Source organism: Crinia signifera, chromosome 3, assembly GCF_055691185.1.
Source record: "Crinia signifera chromosome 3, ASM5569118v1, whole genome shotgun sequence".
NCBI classification, from domain to species: Eukaryota; Metazoa; Chordata; class Amphibia; order Anura; family Myobatrachidae; genus Crinia; species Crinia signifera.
In genome coordinates, this window is record NC_139219.1 from 43660124 (window position 1) to 43680339 (window position 20216).

The window sequence follows — 20216 nt, forward strand, 5'->3', positions numbered from 1 at the left end:
CAAACTCTCTGTCTGAAGAAGCCCCACCCACCCTGCCCTCCTTTTTCTCTTCTCCGGCGGCGGTAAAGAACGGTCATTCTTTAAGAACTCTGTGTGTGTGTAGGTAGTGGGGTGCACTCTCCCTTGACATCGATTGTCATGGGCCATGCTTCTGTCCGGGGGATGCCCGTCACCACCAGGCCGGGTGGCTGACCAGGGAGAGTGATCACCAGCGATGTATGTATGCATAGTGATCTTTAACCCCACCTTTCCGATAGTGACCGTTCTTTAGTGCCACCACCATTTATAGTCATAGTTTTAGTTGTCAAAATAAATTTGACATTCTTTTGAAACGCCAGCACTTTGTGTCCGTGTCTTATTTTTAGGTTAAGTTATTTAAGTTTAGAGTTAAGGTTGTGTTTAGGTTTGTCAACAGACAAGGTGTAAACCGGGAGGATACCCGATGGTGAGTTTATAGCAAACCAATGTATTATCGTTTAGTTAATTGTTATCATGTAAACTGCAATTAATTATACGCACACAGACACTTCCCAACTGTTATAAACTGACGTGATTATATTGCAACGTATTATACGGTATGCAAACGCTTCTGAGAATGTTTTATTACTCCTAACCTTTAAACACCTGATAATATTAAGGTATATCTGCCAACGTGGAATCTAATAACAGCTGAGACTGATCCATGAGACTGGTCCATTCAAACTAATGAAATCTCTCTCTCTCTCTCTGGGCGGGATGTATTAATATACATCGCCACCCCTCGCCGCTATGCCAGCGCATACGTACTAACATATGCGGCAGGCATCGCGGTGCGGTGACGGAGGCCCCCTGCGATACCTGTAATGTGGTGTGCGTCACCTCCCTGCCGCCTCCTCCTCCCCTCATGCCGGGACAGCTCAACGTGGCTGTCCCCGGCGCCTCCTCCTCCCCCCTGCAGCCAGAAGGATGTTCGGTTGCCTTGTTAGGGGAGGAGGGGTTTACCTTCTGGGTCCAGGAGGACCTGCAGCAAGGTAAGCCGGAGGGAGGGGGAGAGGGGGTCGGCGGAGGCGGCGGCGATAAGAAGCCCATAGGCTTCTATAGGGTATTGCCACCCTTTGGAAAAATTGGTGTTTTACCGCATTTTTAGCTTAGTACATCCCGCTCTCTCTCTCTCTATACATATATATATATATATATTCTACAAAAACAACCACTCTAATCACTTTCACATCAGCCACACAATTCCTTTACCAATGCTCTCTGATGCATATCATGGTAGAATATACCTGGTTACATACTGTTTATAACGGTCTTGCCACCATTATTACTGCTGGTAAAAGCATAAAATCTATAATTAGAAGTACAGTATGTATAGCCAGTACCATGTGGGCTGAGTGAGCTGAATATGGCTACAAACCAAGCAGAAAGTATACATTTATTCATCATATATATTTGTTGAATTTAACCTGTAAGACGTAGGAGAAACAGTCCTGAAAGAGTTCCTTCTTTATCTGAGACCCATTCAAATAGACCTCGCCGAGCAATGTTCCTTTGTGTCCTATTCTTCCGGATATTGCATCCAGAAGCGTTGTCTTCCCAGAACCTGAATACAAAATGTCGCAATATATGCAGTCATTAATACTATTATTTGTTTATATTATGCACACAACTGAAGCAGGATAATCAGTTAGTCAGGGAGCCTAATTTATATTTCTCTTGTCTATCTATAGCATGGGTCTTCAACCTGTGGCCCTCCAGATGTTGTGAAACCACATGTTCCAACATGCATCGCCACATTTTTTCCTATAAGAGCATGCCAAAAAACCTCAGGGCATGCTGGGACATGTAGTTCCACAACATCTGGAGGGCCACAGGTTGAAGACCTGTGATCTATAGGGTCTGTCTGTCTGTCCATCCATCTCCAGAATCCATCAATCGACCTCTGCATTTGGGCTCTTTGGCTACACATATCTGATCGCAGTACAAATTTGTTCTCAAAATGGGCAAAACCATGTGCACTGCAGGTGGGGCAAATGTAACATGTGCAGAGAGAGTTAGATTTGTGTGAGTTATTTTGTTTCTGCGCAGGGTAAATACTGGCTGCATTATTTTTACACTGCAATTTAGATTTCAGTTTCAACACACCCCACCCAAATTGAACTCTCTCTGCACATGTTACATCTGCCCCACCTGCAGTGCACATGGTTTTGCCCATTTTGAGATCAAATTTGTACTGCGATCAGATCTGAATAAGGGCCATAATATATGACCTTTCAATTCCCAACTCTCCGCAATAATTTGTGTAATTTCCAGATATTTATTCGGTAGACTTTACAACACAATATCGTAAGTTGGTTCTATAGTATATATCAATATATCACAGCACTGAAAAGAGAAATAACAAAGAATAAAGAATGATGGTACAATTACTGTACCTGAGTTTCCTAGAATCGCCATGATTTGCCCACTCTCCATGTAGAAGGAAACATCCCGTAATATTGTTCTTGTCCATTTTTTGTAATATGATTGTGCATCCCACCACGGCCCAACACGTTCACTGAGCAGAGAACAATACATTATTGATCGTGCATTCTAAATGATTCATTTTATTCATAAAGTGGAAAATTGGAATGAATTAGAATTACATGCTAGGGAGATATTGTGAGAATACAGTTAGATTTGTGCTTAATGCTGTGTACACACACAATGCGATTCAGGGTCACTTTCTATTTGATTCTGACTGTATAGTCCAAATTGAATAGAAAATAAGTCTGAATCGCACATTTACAGACGCATTCGATGCTGATTTGATCCCGTTGTGCCTCACTGCTAGATTGGGATTGAATGGGCAAATAGACTGTGCAGGCAAGACTATATAGTACAAATCTATACTATACAGTCAAAATCAAATGTGTTTGGATTGCTGTGCTATCGAATCGGGATCGAATGAAAAGAAAATCGCACTTTTTGTGTACACAACTTTAGTTATTTAAACAAATGTGTTTTTAATATGAACACTTAAAGCTTTAAGAAAGATATGTTCTGTTCTCAAGGTAGGTGCTCACACACGGATAGATATTGGATACAATCTTATATCTATCCAATTTCCTTTAAAATCCAGAAGGCCCTTATCATGGACAGACACAGAACGATTAAGTAATCAATAAGATGATTTGACTCAATTGTTCAGTGTGGCCATGATTAAGGGTGTTCGGGGTCTCCCCCTTTGCTCTCTGTTGCACCTCCGCACCACCGCAGTCACTATCGCCGCTGGCAGACACAGAGAGAGAAGCCAGTGGCAGACAGGAGATTTCCAATGAGTAGGAGAGCCGCTGATTGGCTGAGAGTGCTATCTCAGCCAATCAACGAGGGCCCATTCATTTGAATAGGGCGGCCGCTGATTGGCTGAGAGAGCTCAGTCAGCCAATTAGCGGCCGCCCTATTCATTCGAAGTCTCCTGCCCACTGCTGGCCTCTCTCTCTCTCTGTCTGCCAGCACTGACAGTGACTGCGGATGTGCGGAAGTGACTGTGGAGTTTCTGGTTTGGAGTGCAGAGGTGTGGCGGGACATGGCTACATCATTGATCATGCCTACACATGGAACGATGTGACCATGAACCAGCATGACGGGTCGATCATCTTTCCACCTGATGAACGATCTACGGGCACCGCATGGGATTGTCATCATGCCCAAACACAGTGAAGCCCCATGTACACTGGGCGATGGGGGAGCCAGTGCTGAGCGACGTGCTTTAACTTTATTATTGACTATCAAAAATCTGTTGCATTAAATGTTACAGTGCCGACCACGATAGTCTCTACTCTTGTCTTTCCCTTTAAATGGAATGTATCACATTTACAATACCTGGGAATCCAAATTCCAAATAAATTGGACAAATTCTTTTCACAAAATGTTACCTTATCCTTAATAAAATACAGATACTCCTACTCATACTGGATCTATTTTTATAACAAATTATCCCAATAGCTCTCTTACTGTACTATCTTATCAAAAGCATTTGAAAAAGATTTTTTTAACCCAAGTGAATTGGGTCAAAATTTACCAGATGACTAGTGTATGCACGGAAGTGGTTGAGACCCAGTACAAACTACATTCCAGGTGGTACAGATGCTGTACTATATTACACAATGGGGCAGATGTATTAAGCCTTAACAAGAGATAAATGCAAGGGTGATAAGGAGAGATAAATGTCCAGCCAATCAGCTCCTTACTGACTTTTTTCAAACACAGGCTGTAGCATGGAAGTTAGCAGGTAATTGGCTGGCTGTTTATCTATCTTTATCACCCTTGGATTTATCTCTTGTTAAAGCTTAATACATGTGCCCCAGTGTTTCTCCTCTCTGCTGGAGATGTGGTAACGACCAAGGGTCACTAATACACATATGGTGGGATTGCCCTTTGATTACCCATTGTTGGGAAAATGTCATGAAACTGTCAGCGGAGATATTAGGTATTCCAGTTCCTCTTGGTCCTGACTTTTGGTTATTATCTCACTCAGCTACAGTATACCTATCTCTAAATACAAAAAGTCCCTACTCCTTACTAAGACAATAACGATGCTAGAGCAGTCCTTCCAGTTTGTTGGCGATCTATCTGGAATTGGTGCCAACTCATGGACTTTTTCATGAATTTGGATGAAATGTATTACTCTACTCCAGAAATAAGTGGCCTTTTTCAAACGAAATGGGTCAGCTGGCTGTAATTTAAAACATCATCTACATACAAGGACTTGATACCTCTAGAAACCGTTTGATTTCCTTATGATAGTTGTAGCTCTTGCCTACACCAGTCCTGCCCTGGTCGACACTGTTGTAAACTGTTACGTTAAATTGATTTATGTATCTATAAATAACCCTCCCCCCATCCCCCTGCCGGATGACTCCCTTTTAAGTTTCCCCTCTCTCCTTTTATTCTCTCGCCTTTCCTCTATTGTTATTCTTTTCACAAAGAACTACATTTCAATATCGTTCCTCTCTTTTTTATATCGGACTGATGATGTTGGAATTAGAAGGATTTTGTCAATTATGTTGAAATGTCTCCCTAATGCTGATTCACTGTTGTAATATTTTTTGTTGCTTTTTCTGTGTATACCATGTTTTCAAATTGACATTTCTGTATCGCAAATTTTTAATGTAGAAATGTTCTTGAAATAAAGAATTTATAAAAAAAAAAAGTAATGTTCAGTTTCTGTGTCCAGTATAGCTGCATATATCTACCTTTATATGATCACAGGAGTCTAGTATCTTTAAAACTGACAGTAAAGTGTAAAATATATAATACATTCTGTATTTTTACATGTATATATTCTGCTTCAGAAGTGATTAATTAGCAGTGTAGGAATATGAATATATTGCTGAATAAAAACTAATTAAACTACACAAAAAAATATTATTATTATTTGTATAATAATAATAATATAATAATAATAACAACAATAATAATAATAATGATAAAACAATTGTGCTGATAACAATTGGGGCAGTACGGATGGTGTAATGGTTAGCATTACTGCCTCACAGCACTGAGATCATGGGTTCGATTCCCACCATGGCTCTAACTGTGCGGAGTTTGTATATTCTCTCCGTGCTCTGGGTGGGTTTCCTCCGGGTACTCCAGTTTCCTCCCACAATCCAAAAATGTACTGTAGGTTAATTGGCTTCCAACAAAAAAATTAACCCTAGAATGTCTGTGTGTGCTGGGGAAAATGTGGTGGGGAATATAGATTGTAAGCTCCACTGGGGCAGGGACTGATGTGAATGTTCAAATATTCTCTGTAAAACGCTGCAGAATATGTATGCGCTATATAAGAAACTGTTAATAAATAAATAATAAATGATAAAATAATAAATGCAGTTAGTACAAAGTACTGCATGAGTGCAGAATAGGAACATACTGTGTAATTGCAAAAATATAATGGCATTATATAGACATTAATAGGAATTAATGTAGAGTTTGCATGGGTTAAAAAAATTCTAAGGGTACATATTTCCCCATAATAATGAAAATCTGGGTATAACACAAGTTATAGTCTCAATTTCTAAGTGCTGTACTAAATCGAGGAGACCAAAAATCATTTCTGATAATGATTTATTATAAATTTCCAGGCAAATTCACAGAAAGATTGAGATTTCACCCTTAGTAACTGTTGGCTCTTATCCCTTATTTTCAGAAATGTCAAAAGTCAAAACTAAAATAGACGTCAGTGCAACAGGTAAAGTCCAGAGTCGGGCAGACAGGACAACTTATGTAAAACAAACAGGGCAGTAAGTCTGGAATGCTTTATAAAGACTGATGTTTTTTCTGAATGGTCCAAAGATAAGGGTTTATTTTTACAGTGCGTATACACTTTAACCAGACACACAATACTGTACGTCAAAGTCACATCCACATATCATAGTTGTGATGAAAGTCCATTTTGAACGAAGAGCCAATAATGTAGAATGTTTGAGAGGAGGTCAGATAGAAACAATGTCAGTTAGGGGCCTATTTTCTAATTCTTTAATTAGAATCTGTTACTGCTGCTGTTTGCAAAGAAAACAGATTAACTCATGTGGCTGATCATAATTGTGGTCATGCTGGGATAGTATATAACAGGTTGACCCAGTGAAGTTCATCCATTTACCCTTTGAGCGCCAAGTGAATTTACAAAATAGGTGTGAGAATTGCCACGCAAACATTTTTATTCCTACTTCATTAAATTTTTGCCTTATATAGGAAATATAATATTTTTTTAAACAACATTATTTATTTGAATTTATATAACAAATGTGAGCAACGCTGGCAGTTTTAGCGGATAATTTGAACATCTCTCACAGAGATGTTGGCATTGAAAGGGTTAAAACCATCAAGGCTTGCATATCACGTTGGTGAAGGAGGTACATTTCAATGGGCCTGTGCTGAAGAAGGGTCAAGCTATGAAAAGCTAAATGCTAAGGATTATGGTAAATTGCTCAAGACCAATAATGGGGACTGCATTATCCTGCATTATCTACATGAACGATAACATTGTTTATCTCACCGTAGTTAGGATGTGCTTTTACCATTATTATGAAGACTGTGGTATAAAGTCAGATGCATATTGAATGTCATATACACAAAACAAAAGCACAGATTTACGCTACGTAGTGAGGATACACATTGCAGCGTGCGCATAGTTGTACACCTGTAGCATAGGCTCCTGGTATACACCAAGAGTACTGTACATCACCTACACTTGCAGGTTTCATCCATTTGTTTTGATTGAAAAATACACATTTGTAATTAGGTTTCAACCAACACTAATAAACGTCAGTAATACAAGTCACCCTCTCATGTATGGAAATAAAAAAACTGCACCCCGTAACATATAGTTACTTGTACCAAAGATATCTTTATAATGATCATTTGCAAATCTGTCAGATCTACAGTAGGTAGTGCTGGTGGCCTTCATCATCACCAGCATTGTGTATTCATATAGTGTATATGTATCAGCTCTCTGACACCTGCAATGATGCTGCAATGATGTTTCACAAGTGCATTTACCAATCTGCATCTGTTTGTAATTACGCTCTTACCTTAGATGTTAAGAGCGTAATTACAAACAGATGCAGACTGTTAACTGTTAGCATTTACTCTGTTTGCATCATAAAGTAATCCCAATCTCTCACCTGACCGTGTAACAGATGTTGCGAACACTTATACTGCAACAAGGGTCTTTTTCTGGAACCATTGTTCCTGGTTCCCCGCTGCCATCCATTGATCGTCTGGGTTCCAGAAGGTAATTCTGCTTTTCGGATGATCTAGACCGTCACTGTCATCTACCAACAAACACATCAACATTATATTTATTTATTATTATTATTAGCAGTTTCTTATATAGCGCATACATATTACGCAGCGCTTTACAGAGAATATTTGAACACTCACATCAGTCCCTGCCCCAGTGGAGCTTACAATCTATATTCCCTACCACATGTACAAGCACACATTCTAGGGTTAATTTTTTTTTTGTTGGAAGCCAATTAACCTATTTGTATATTTTTGGATTGTGGGAGGAAACCGGAGTACCCGGAGTAAACCCACGCAAGCACGGGGAGAATATACAAACTCCACACAGTTAGAGCCATGGTGGGGATCGAACCCATGACCTCAGCGCTGTGAGGCAGTAATGCTAACCATTACACCATACGTGCTGCCATCTATATACATCTATATTACCTGGGAAACAGCATTTGTAAATCCCTCTTCCCACCTCTGCATAGACATTCCATACCCCAAATAACTGCTTCCATAACTTGGGGGCACGGGGCCCCTCGCTTACCTGCAACCATGCAGAAATTGCCGTCCTTAAGGAAAGGCTCCTAATGCTTATGCTGGGATCATTCCCCTGCTGTAGACTTTATCTTTCATGAACCGAGTTGAATGGGAAGTGTAATTGTGTTATCTGATAATACTTTAGACTTTTACACTGTACTAGATAGACAATACAATTTATTATGTGACAGTAACCTGGAGAGGGTGTGTTTAATAGATAGCTGGAATGACCTGCATGTATCTAACTGTGCAGCTCTCAGTGTTCAGTAAGCCTAGAGAAGCCGCAGTGCCTTCACCAGCGGTCCCATATCTACCACTAGGGACTAGCGGGGACTGTATGCCACCATACAGGAGGACAAGATGGACGCCACCGGTGGCTTTGAGTTGGCAAAAAGGCCAGTTCGGTTTCCTTCTGTAAAGGTAAGTGTAACTGTTTTCCTTCAAAACATACATGTCACAGGCACATATATGCTGGAATATTATTATTGATTATGAGTGAGGCTGTATTTGTGTGGAACTCATTAGACTTTGCAGGATTTAGCAGCATATAGAATGTACAGCAGCCAGCAGATGTTCTCATTGTGCAGAGGAGATTGTCATTGTGTAGCTGTCCTACTGTCATTGAACCATGAGCCTCACCCACCCTGCTGGTAAATCCAGTAGTTGTGTAACAGCTGGTGAGCTGCAGGATCCTTCCTTCTGTTGTACAACCGGTGTCATCCCTTTTCCATGATCATTTTAGTGTCATGCAACCACCTGTGATTATATCTGGGTAAAGGGTTACTTCATTATCCAAACCATACACAGATAACATGGTTTTTTTTTTTTTTTTTTTTTTTTTGCAAACAGTTTTTATTAAGATAAAGAGTTCAAACATCTTCAAGGTGTTACATAGTAATGTACTGTCTGAACATAGTAAAACAATAATAAACAGAAGGAAACAATTACAGTCGTCGTGCACATCATTTCCAAAGTGAGGACATTGCAAATTAGAAATGTCATGTCAAATATAAAATACTAGAATTATCTCTCACATTTTAGCAGAAGTAGAGACATTCTGTGTAATTGTACGAAAGGTATCGTATATTTAAGGAACAATAAAGAAAAGAAGAGAGAAAGGAAAGGAGAGGAAGAAGAACAGTAAGGCGGAGAGGGGAGGGGATGGGTTATGCCCACGGACCGTTACGTCTCTGGGTTCTGAGTGGGTGTAGTTAACCGGGAGTATTCCGTTGACTCCTTAAAAGTGATCCAACTCAGCCATGTCGCCACAAAAGATTGGGAGGGATCTTTCAGGAAAGAGGACAGGTCCTCCATAGACATGTATAGGTCCACTCTACGGAACCAGTGTGATATAGGGGGAGGTGTCGTTGATCTCCAGTGACATGGGATAACTGCTCTAGCCGCATTCAATAAATGCTTAAGTAAAGATTTCTTAAATCGAGAGATCGCTGTATCTGTAAGGTTGAGCAGCCAAAACTCTGGGGTGAAAGGCAGTGAGGAATTAGTGATTTTTTCTGTAATTCTATGTACCTGGCGCCAGTAATCTTGGATGTCAGGGCACCCCCACCATATGTGTAGTGGAGTGCCTGATGATTGACTACATCTCCAGCAGAGGTCAGGTATAGTATTATTCATTTTGTGTAGTGTGGACGGACATCTATACCACCGTGACAGTATCTTATATTGAGTCTCCAGTGTCTGAACTGATGAGGAGGAGACAGAATTAAATTTAAATATTTGCAACCACTGGTCTTCCGATAGGTCCCGCCCCAGCTCCCTGTGCCAAGCCCTGGTGTAACCGGGCATCCAGCCAGGTGAACTATTTAGGCATGTTTGATAAAATTTAGAGATTAAATGCTTTGGGGGCTCCTGGGAGAGTAGTAGAGACTCGAAAGGAGTTGGTTCCCAGGATTGAGTGCGCTTGGGCAGTGAGGCGACGTAGTGTCTAATTTGGAGGTAGAACCAAAATAGACTCGTCGGAAGACCAGTCTCCTTGTGCAGATCCTCAAAGGAACGCAAACCGGTCTTGTCCACTAATTGACCCAGATAAGACATGTCAACTGGGGATCGGCTAGAGAGATTACGCAAGTCAAATCCTGGGGGAAATTCAGGGTTATTAACTAATGGTGTGAGAAGTGATGTACCGGGGTTAAAGTACTGGAGGTGCTTGTACTTGCTCCAACACAGAAGCGTTGGGGTCAAAGTCGGATGTCGCACTGTCGGGGTCTTCCGAAGCCAGGGAATAACCCGGGGAGATATACCAGATGAGTGGCCTTCAATAGCTGGCCATTGTTTAAGTTGGACCGGCCGGGACATCTCCACCACCCTAGTAATATGGACCGAGTGATAGTAGGTAATAAAATGAGGGAGCTGGAGGCCTCCCCTTTCCTTGCTCTGGACTAAAATCTTTTGAGAGAGCCTAGGCCTGCGGTTGGCCCACACAAATTTACCTACCAGGCCTTGTAACTCTCTGAAAAAAGAGGGGGGTATCGTGATTGGAAGAGCTTGAAGTAAATACAATATCTTAGGGAGAATATTCATTTTTACCGTGTTGATCTTTCCCAGCCAGGACAATTTGAGTGTAGACCATTTAGAGAACGAGGCTTTAAAGCTAGCAAGCAGCGGCGTAAAATTAAGTTGAAAAAGATCCGCATTATCTCGGGTTAATAAGGTCCCTAGGTATTTAATATGTGTCGACTGCCAATGAAAGGGGAAAGCTCCCTTAAGAGCTTCCACCTGATCAACCGGGGCCGACACGTTTAATGCAGCAGATTTGGTGTAATTTATTTTAAAGTTGGACAAGCGTGCGTATCTCTCAAATTCCTTCATTAGGGATGGCAGGGATGTGGTAGGACTAGAGACGAAAGCCAATAAATCATCAGCGTATAGAGCAAGCTTGTGTTCGCTCCTACCCACCTCCACTCCCTTGATGTTTTCATTCATTCGTATTGCACGCGCCAGTGCCTCCATACATAATACGAAAATTAGGGGTGACAGAGGGCAGCCCTGGCGCGTACCATTTCGAATGCTAAAGGAATCAGAGAGTTCGCCATTTACCCGTATGCGCGCTGAGGGAGAACTATAAAGCGCTAAGATGCGGTGGAGGCATCTCGGGCCCAGTCCGATATGTTCGAGAAGGGTCTCCATAAAGGTCCAATTTACCCTATCAAAGGCTTTCTCCGCGTCGGTAGACAGAAGGACCAAGCGGGCCCCGCCAAGCCTCGTGAAATGGATTAAGTCAATCACTTTAGTCGTATTATCTTTAGCTTCTCGTCCTGTGACGAAGCCCACCTGGTCCTCATGTATCAACCCAGGGAGGAGACGCCCCAATCTCAGCGCAAGGAGTTTAGCAAATAGCTTCAAGTCAGTGTTTAAGAGAGAGATAGGCCTATAGCTCGAGCACTGCGCCGGGTCCTTTCCTTCTTTTGGGATTATGGAGATATGTGCCTCAAGGCTTTGTGGAGAGAAGAGCTTTTCTTTAGAAATGGCATTACATGCCTTTAAGAAAAGTGGCATGAGTGCTGAGCGAAAGGCCTTGTAATAGGTTATCGTAAAGCCGTCTGGGCCCGGACTCTTACCCGATGGGGTGTTGGAGAGGGCCTGCTCTAGTTCTTTTATGGAAAAGGGTTGCTCAAGTGTCGCCAAATCTGACTCTGAAAGCCGTGGGAACTGGACTGAGGTTAAATAATCATTAATTTCTTGTTTAAGTAGGGATCTATCAAATTGGGAAATATCTCCCCTTAAGTTATAGAGTCGTGTGTAATAGGTTTCGAAAGCCTTCGCTATCTGGGTGAAGGTATGCACCCGTTTCCCATCTGTGCCCATGATGCTCTGGACATAGGATTGCGCTCTTTGGGTTCTCAAAGCTCTCGCCAGCATGGAGCTAGGTTTGTTGCCCCAGAGGTAAAATTTATGTCTACATTTCCGAAGTTCAAATTTAGTTCTATCTAGCATTAATTGGTTAAGTGCGACTCTAGCATCGGTGAGCTCTTTTAATATATCTGGGGAGAGTGTGGACTTGTGGGATGTTTCTAGAGATTTTATCTGGGCTATCAGTGTCTGCTTCCGCAGCTCTTTCTCCCTTTTTATTTGGGATCCCAATTGAATGCACTTCCCCCTAAGCACGCATTTATGTGCTTCCCAGATCGTTATCGGGGACGTCTGATCATTATCATTAACAGAAATGTATTCCGAGATTGCGTCGGATAGGTCTTTCTGATGTTTAACATCAGATAATAGGAGCTCGTTAAATCTCCAATTCCAAGGGCGTGAAGAGGGAGCAGAGACGCCAACCGTGATATATACAGGGGCATGGTCAGACCATGTGATCTGTCCAATTTCACTATGTGTGAAGCTGTGCAGGGACCTATGGTCGACCAGGAAATAATCTAAACGCGAGTATGTCGAATGAGGGGCAGAGAAAAATGAAAAGTCTTTCACCGTGGGGTTAAGGATCCGCCAGACATCTATCAGTTGGTGTTCGTGCAGAAGTTGTTTAACCCTACGATGGTCCTTTCCCCGTAGTGAGCTCGGTACTGGATTGCAGTCCAGGAGTGGGTCTAATGACCAATTAAAGTCTCCTCCAATCACGAGACAGCCCCCTCTGTAAGGTTCAATAAGACGCAGAAACCTATTAAAAAATTGTCTCTGCTTAGTGTTGGGGGAGTAGACATTAACAAATGTGTATCTCTGTGAGGAAATTGTGCACTGCAAGACTTGGCAGCGGCCCTCTATTAGGGAGTAATGTGATATATCTGTGGGGTGCAGGCGACGGGAGAATAACATGGAAACGCCTAGAGTTTTCCCTAAGGAATTACAGCTGGAATAAGTCAGAGGATAGTAGTGACTGCTCAACCTTGGTGATGCCCCTTGCTTGAAATGTGTTTCCTGTATAAAGGCCACGTCAACCTTATTAGTGCGAAGTTCTCTGACCAGAGTGGACCTTTTCTCAGGGACATTGAGCCCCTTCACATTCAGGGAGCACAACTTAAGTGACCTCATATTAGGCAACGGCATGACTGAGTTAGTAGGAGCACACTCACCTCCGGGATAGCATCAGCAGGTGTCGGTGTGTACTTACGAAGAGGTCCTAGGGCAGTGGAGGGAGGGGGGAGGGGCGTAGAAAGAGAAGGAAACGAGAGCAAGAAGAAATACATTTGCATGTAAGAAGAAAACATAACAATATACGCTATCAACAAGAACGATATGAAACCACTGTTGAACTGAATGGTGCACGCATGGTGCACCATAGTCCAAAAAGAAATGTGGTTCACCCCAACTGGGGGCGGTGGCCACATCCCCCACCGGGCGCGGGGTAGTTTAAGGTATAGACAGAACCAATAACATTTCAAAAAGTCGGTACTGTGTCAATAAACAAAACTACAAATAACTGTCCCTCATTCAGAAGAACGATAGTCCCCTGGTATAGAGGGTCTTTCCGGGAACAGGCAACATCCCATTGGTCAAACTATTAAAGCCTGAGTTAGGGAACTTCTCTAAGCTGTGAAAAATATAGAGAAACAGAGAAAAAACAAACAACTCTAATAACTCTTCTGCACTAATGACATATAGGGGGGGTCACTCGAGGCCCGGGGCAGGAACCCTAGAGTAATTACTAGGTGAGAAAACACAATTAGAGGATCCTGGTTACTATGTATAACGGGTGTTCCTATCTTCCTGCAACATTATCATGAAGTATTATCTAAAGCATTTTGAATAGGGCAGGTAATCGATCTTAAGTTGTATGGAAGTTGTGACCCGAGAAAGTTACAAGAAATTACAACTCATACCTGAGTTCCATAATTGTGGTATAAGGGGACCACAGCGTCTAGGCCTCTTGGTTATGGGCCATTCTTTACGTCACGGGAAGGCCCCCCACGTTCAAGGGGAGCATGAGGAGGAAGAGACATCCACAAAGTGCAATGTAATATCAGGGAGTTCATCATGCAGTGGATGTATCACACCCTCCTTTATGTAGGATGAGGACCAGTCCTTCTCAAAAAGGCTCCAAGTCAGGTCGCGTGGTCGGAGTGGGTTGACGTTGTTGGGGAGGCCATTCCGGCACCACTGCCTACTGTCTGCCATCGTACGCGTCCAGACGGAGGGCACGGAGGGTCTAGACGTTTCGTCAGATGTAGCCAGTCAGCGAGATGTGGTCTTGGGATATCGAGGGCTTTGCAGAATGGGTCTAAGTCTTCCGGGGTCTGTAGAGTCACCATTTTGCCTTCATGAGTCGCCTGGATACTCAAAGGGAAACCCCAGCGGAATCTGACGTTTTTCTGTTTAAGCTGATCTGTGAGGGGTTTAAGCAGACGCCTTTGTTGGAGAGTGTTCCAAGACAAGTCTGGAAATATTTGCACCCTTTCTCCATTAAATTCAATGGCTTCCAATTTGCGGGCTTTACTAAGGATTTCTTCACGCTCTCTGTGATAGTGCAACCGGCAGATAATATCCCTCGGCTTGTCAGGTTGAAGACCCCTTGGTCTCAATGCGCGGTGGGCACGGTCAAAGAGAAACGTGTGGTCAGGTGCGGCGTCTGTTAATTCGTTAAATATTTTTGTGAGAGCGTCAATGATTCCAGGCCCTTGGATGTCTTCTGTAAGACCTCTGATGCGTAGATTATTTCTCCTCCCCCTGTTGTCCAAATCATCAAGGCGCCGCTGCAAGGACTTTAATTCCTGAGCGTGGGTGGATGCGGTTTCATATAATTTATCCTGATAGTGAACCACGTCATTCGTGAGATCTTCCAGGTCTGAAACACGCTGCGTTGTCTGGTTTAGCTCAGATTGGACTGATGAGATCTCCGTTTTGATCGTTTCACGTAGCTTCTGCTCCATGTCCAAGAAGTCCTTTTTGGAAGGGAGGTCTGACTTAGTGGGTAAGGTGCGGAGGTATGCTAGGACCTCCGTCAATGTGGTCTCAGGGTGCTGCGGGATGGAGGGCCCAGGAGAGGAGTCCATTTGCAGCGGGTCTCTAGGTGATTGCGAACAGTCTGAAGGTGCCTGGGAGTCTTCTATATTTGTCCCGGAGTTGTGGGTAAGGTATTGAAAAATTGTAGATTTGGAAGAGCCGTCACTTGGGTGCTTGGACATAGGTGTCTGTGGGCCTCTCTTAGACTTCCCCATAGGTGGACCGGTAATACACTGAGAGTAAACAGGGGGGCGACTTCAGAGACACTTGGTAGTACCGACTCAAGGGAGAATTCACAGAAGCCCGGAGGGAGACCAGTGGCCACACTCCCCCATATTAGCGGGTGGCTAGGGAGTCATGGCCTGTAGTATGTTAACAGTGTCCGTCCAGAGCTGTCATCCTGGATTTATTGCGGATAAGGGAGGTATCATAGCATCGTACAGTAATAGTAAAGTGGAGAGGTTTAAAGTTTAAACTTGAGTTGTAATTTCAATATCGGCCACAAGATGGAGTGTGGAGACCAGGGCTGTGGTGCTAGGGTAGGGAATGTCTCCCTTTTAGAGGGGCTTTTGCAGGGAGATGAACCTATGGAACTGAATCAGGGGTATCTTATATATCTCAGCACACTCCAAGCCCAATGAGCCCAGCAGGGGGGTGGGTCAAGCAGGTATAGTACCCCCAGGGACAGGGGCAAGAGGCAAGAGGTTTCCCTGCAGGGTCAGTCTATGTCAATATCTCAATGAGAGAGTGTCACACTGCAGGGACAGTCTCTATATCAGAATCAGTAGGTGTTGTACAGTGGGTAGTTTTTAGTGGGGGATTAAACCCACTTACTGTGCCCGTTGGGAGGTGACTGCTCCAGGTATCTGGCTCTGGAGGGGAGAATGGGCCAGTTTCTATGTGCAGGGGGTTGCTGGTGTATCCTCAAGATGGCCGCTGCTCCTATTCTCCAGGGTACCCCAGTCTGTTCAGTACCTCCGCGGGGAGCACCGGCGCCCCAGCGCGTCCTCTCACACTGTCTTCTCAGGCTCTGGGGGGGGGACCCACCGCCTCCAGATGCGAGCCCTCTGCTGTGTTTTATGCTGGGAGCCCTCTCCCTCCCGCCGCAGCAGCGTGGATGAGAGCCGCCGGCCGGATCCAAGATGGCCGCCGCGGCCAGGAGACGGAGCGAGATCCTGCAGCCCTGAGCCTCCCTCCGGCCAGTAAGCTCACCAGGGCAGGAGAGGGTAGTCCGCTAGGGCAGGGGGAGACTCCGCTTACCTCCCAAGGCCTGGCGCTGCACCGCGAGGTCCCGTATTCCGTTCCGAGCGGGTCCTGGAGCTCACCCGCCGGGTGCTTGTTGAAATTGAGGCCGCGGCTTCGTCCGGGCTACCAGGCCGCAACCTGCAGGGCAGGATTCCTCCTACCCCCGGCTCCGCAGCACCGATAACCCCGATTCAGGGGGGACCCCACCGGACAGGCAGGTGATATTGGAGGCAGTTGGGGATCAAAATTAGGCATAAAATGCCGTTTTAGGGGATATATTGTGGGAGCTCTGCTAGAAGACGTCTGTTCTCTTCAGCGCTAGGCCACGCCCCCCACAGATAACATGGTTATACATTTCTATTGAAGAATGAAGTTTACAGTAAGTTAAAATAAAATAATAATTATAATATTGGTCACTCTAGTCTAAGAGTAGCTGTATGAAACTGAACTACTATCAGATATAGCCTACAAAGCAACCTCTCATGGGTTACACAATAGAGCCAGTTAATTGCACAAAAAAATAAACTTTAAGGAGAAAACACAGAGTACTGGGACATTAGGGTAGGCCAGCGGTTCCCAAACTGTGTGAGATGGCCGACAGTCATTATGTCTACACCACTAGGTCGATATACTGCAAGGTCGACAGGGGTCTAGGACTACATTGGACAACGTCAACAGGTCATTAGGTTGACAGAAGCATTAGGTCAACATGGTCTAGGTCGACAGTCAAAATGCCGACATGGGGTTTTTCACTGTTTTTTGACCCGAATGTCAACACAGTCGACATGGACACAGGATTAAGTGCACCGTGTCCCCTCGCATGGCTCGCTACATTCGCCATGTTTCCGGTATGGTGCCTAGTGGATGGTAGAGCATGAAATACCGCCTGTCGGCACAAGTCGGCTCAGAAAACAGTGAAAAACCCCATGTTGACCTTTTGACTGTCGGCCTAGACCATGTCGACCTAATGCTTGTGTCGACCTTATGACCTGTCGACCTTGCCCCATGTCGACCAAGACCCCTGTCGACCTTGCAGTATTTTCACCTAGTGATGTCGACATAATGACAGTCGACCATCTTTAGGTCGACCAACCGACCGTATCCCCAGATGACTGACCCTAAGGATAAGATATAAACACAATTTATTTAAATTAATATTTGTTTCTGACTTTCTCAATAAGAAACCTTTAGCTTAGGGGTGCCGCAAACACATTTTTGATACTTTGGGGTGCCGTGATTCAAAACCTTTGAGAACCCCTGGGGTAGGCAATGCAGTAGAATGTAATATATATTATTACTGTTATATATTATTGCTGTAATACTTGGTGAGTTACTTTTCTATCACCCTAACAATGGAGGATACGCACAATGTAAATAAAATATAACCCAACAGGATTTCTAACAAGTGTAAAAGACTTTTCATGTTACAGTATTATTTTGTTTTAATTACAAAATTATTTTCATTGCTCGTACTCAAATATAGATTACAGTACTTGTATATATGACTATATCCACAGAGGGCATTCACTTTCAAGTTAAGACTGCTGCTGAGGCCCCGCTAGGTACTATTGTAATGCCCGGTACACTATACAATATCATTAACGAGATCTGTGGTGCCACAAAATTAAACATACATGGCTTAAATACTGAACGATATCATTTGGTGATGTCACTGACGATATCGTGAAATTTTACGGCATGTTTAGATGATAGGGGTTATCATTTCCGATCCGCGGGAGCGCGCATTGTTATCAATATAGTAGGCACAAAAACTGAACAATATGCGTGAATATTGACAAGATATTCACCTGAAAATAGTCCACATACGCACATTTCTGCATAGTCTGCAGCCGGTGCATTGACACAGCGTTATCCCAATCTCAGTAATCGCCTATATGTCCAAACAACTAGTTACTCTCTTTCAGCTGCAAGATGTGACTGAGTTTTGTATGAGTCTAAAGTGCATGTAGATGAGAGCACACAGCATGAACAGTGTGGGAATAATTCCACCTCTGGTGGAAAGTTCAGCTCCACACCAGGGCAGTAATATGGGAATGCGGGATAACATCTTGGCGGTCAGTATACTGGCGTTCAATACACAATACTGGCATCCCATCTACACAGATGCCAGAACTCTGAATACATCAGATCAGAGGCAGAACTCTGGGAGGCAATGGAGTTATCTGCCGCCGGGCTCCTGCTCCCAAGGGGGCACCTCTCCTCCCCTGTAAGTTTAAATCAGTTATTTAAAAGCCAATGATATTTCTTTCTGAGTTTGCTTTTGAGTTATGAAATATATATATGTATTCTCTATCTAAATTTCTAAACAGACATATATATATATACAGTAGTTTGTATAAGGTTATATAGGGTTGTGTGTGTGTGTGTGTGTGTGGGGGGGGGGAGGGGGGGTTACCAATATCTATCTTGGCTCCAGGCAACTGGAATGAATTTACGCCACTGGATCAGATTGCTGACACTGGAATCTCAACATTGTATGCGGGCCTAGCTAGTGTGCTGTCGGGGAGGGGGGGGGGGTGCTGGGTAGGTTTAGGCACTATTGGGGTTACTAATACCTTTCTCATCGCATGCGCACATCGTCTATTACCACAGCCAGGGGGCTGAGGGCATGGCTAGAGGCTCACAGAGACTCTGGGTCATGTCCCCATAGCGGCAAAACAGGGGTGTGGCCTCGCAGGAGAGCCGCACATATAGGCCACACCCCTTTAAATAGGCCACACCCCAAAATTTTCAGCGCGTCTGCAGCGCGCAACCTTGTGCCCACCTCCATCTATAAGTTGGGATGTATGACACAGTGACCCTGGTTGACCTGGTAACAACCTGGGTCGGATCCGGGTTCTTTGTGCGGTGTCAAAGGGGTATTAGTGTCTTAGTAAGTCTGGAAAGCTTTTCTTTTCCTATTCAAGAAGAAGCCATATTTACACGGATGTATTCATATTCTCATTTCTAATACAGTTTCTCAGTAGTGAGAGTAAGATTTTATACATTTATAACCTTAATTAGTTGTTATAAAATATGTATCCAACTCTTTTCTAGTTGGGTATGATGTCCAAAGATGACTTATTTGTTCCAGAAGAAGATAACAGTTTGTATTTCACATACTCTGGAGCGCCAAATGTCCTGGAGGTGAAAGAACTGTGTTACCAGGTAAAGATTGAGTGATAAAGATACAGAATTTTATTTTGTTAAGTTAAGAAAGTGCCATATACTGTATGGGTAATGTGAATAATTACATATTGCCACAATTAACAGTAGTGTAATGCAATTTTGTAGGACACGTATCTTGTTTGGCTGGCACATCTACAGTATATGGATACGTCATTAACTTAAATATACATACATATATACATTTTTAATTAACACATGCTTACATAGCAATTAAATTATACTGGTTATTTATCCGGGAACCGGATGGCTCATAGACATGTCTAGGTTGACAGCATATGGTGGAAATGCATATAGACAAGGTGGTCAAAAGGTCGACATAAGCAAATGGTCAATATGGCTATAGTTGACACATGAAAAGGTTGACATGAGTTTTTGGAGATTTTTTATTTTTATAATTTGCTACCACATGGACTTTGATTGGAAATGGTATAGGGGATGGTAAATTGTGGTAGGGGAGCACAAAGCATGGGAAGCGAAGCGGCATACTAAATGGGGGTCCATGTGCTTTGGTGTCAACATTGACAATTAAAAAACCCAGTAAAAAAACATCTATGTTAACTTTTTGATATCAACCCAGACAT

At 43.4% G+C, this 20216-nt stretch overlaps 2 protein-coding genes across 2 annotated transcripts in view; one reads left to right on the top strand and one right to left on the bottom strand.

Annotated features, from left to right (window-relative positions):
* The window catches only part of ABCG5 (ATP binding cassette subfamily G member 5), a 34203-nt gene extending 25799 nt beyond the window's left edge, over positions 1-8404 (bottom strand). The window contains exons 1-4 of the mRNA XM_083175709.1: positions 8300-8404; positions 7647-7796; positions 2415-2536; positions 1446-1582 (exon numbers count right to left, since the gene is read on the bottom strand). Coding sequence (XP_083031835.1) covers positions 1446-1582; positions 2415-2536; positions 7647-7735 — 348 coding nt within the window. The 5' untranslated portion in view covers positions 7736-7796; positions 8300-8404. The remainder of the gene's footprint in view (positions 1-1445; positions 1583-2414; positions 2537-7646; positions 7797-8299) is intronic.
* The window catches only part of ABCG8 (ATP binding cassette subfamily G member 8), a 40599-nt gene continuing 28729 nt past the window's right edge, over positions 8347-20216 (top strand). The window contains exons 1-2 of the mRNA XM_083175708.1: positions 8347-8712; positions 19504-19614. Of these exons, the coding sequence (XP_083031834.1) occupies positions 8653-8712; positions 19504-19614 (171 nt within the window). The 5' untranslated portion in view covers positions 8347-8652. The remainder of the gene's footprint in view (positions 8713-19503; positions 19615-20216) is intronic.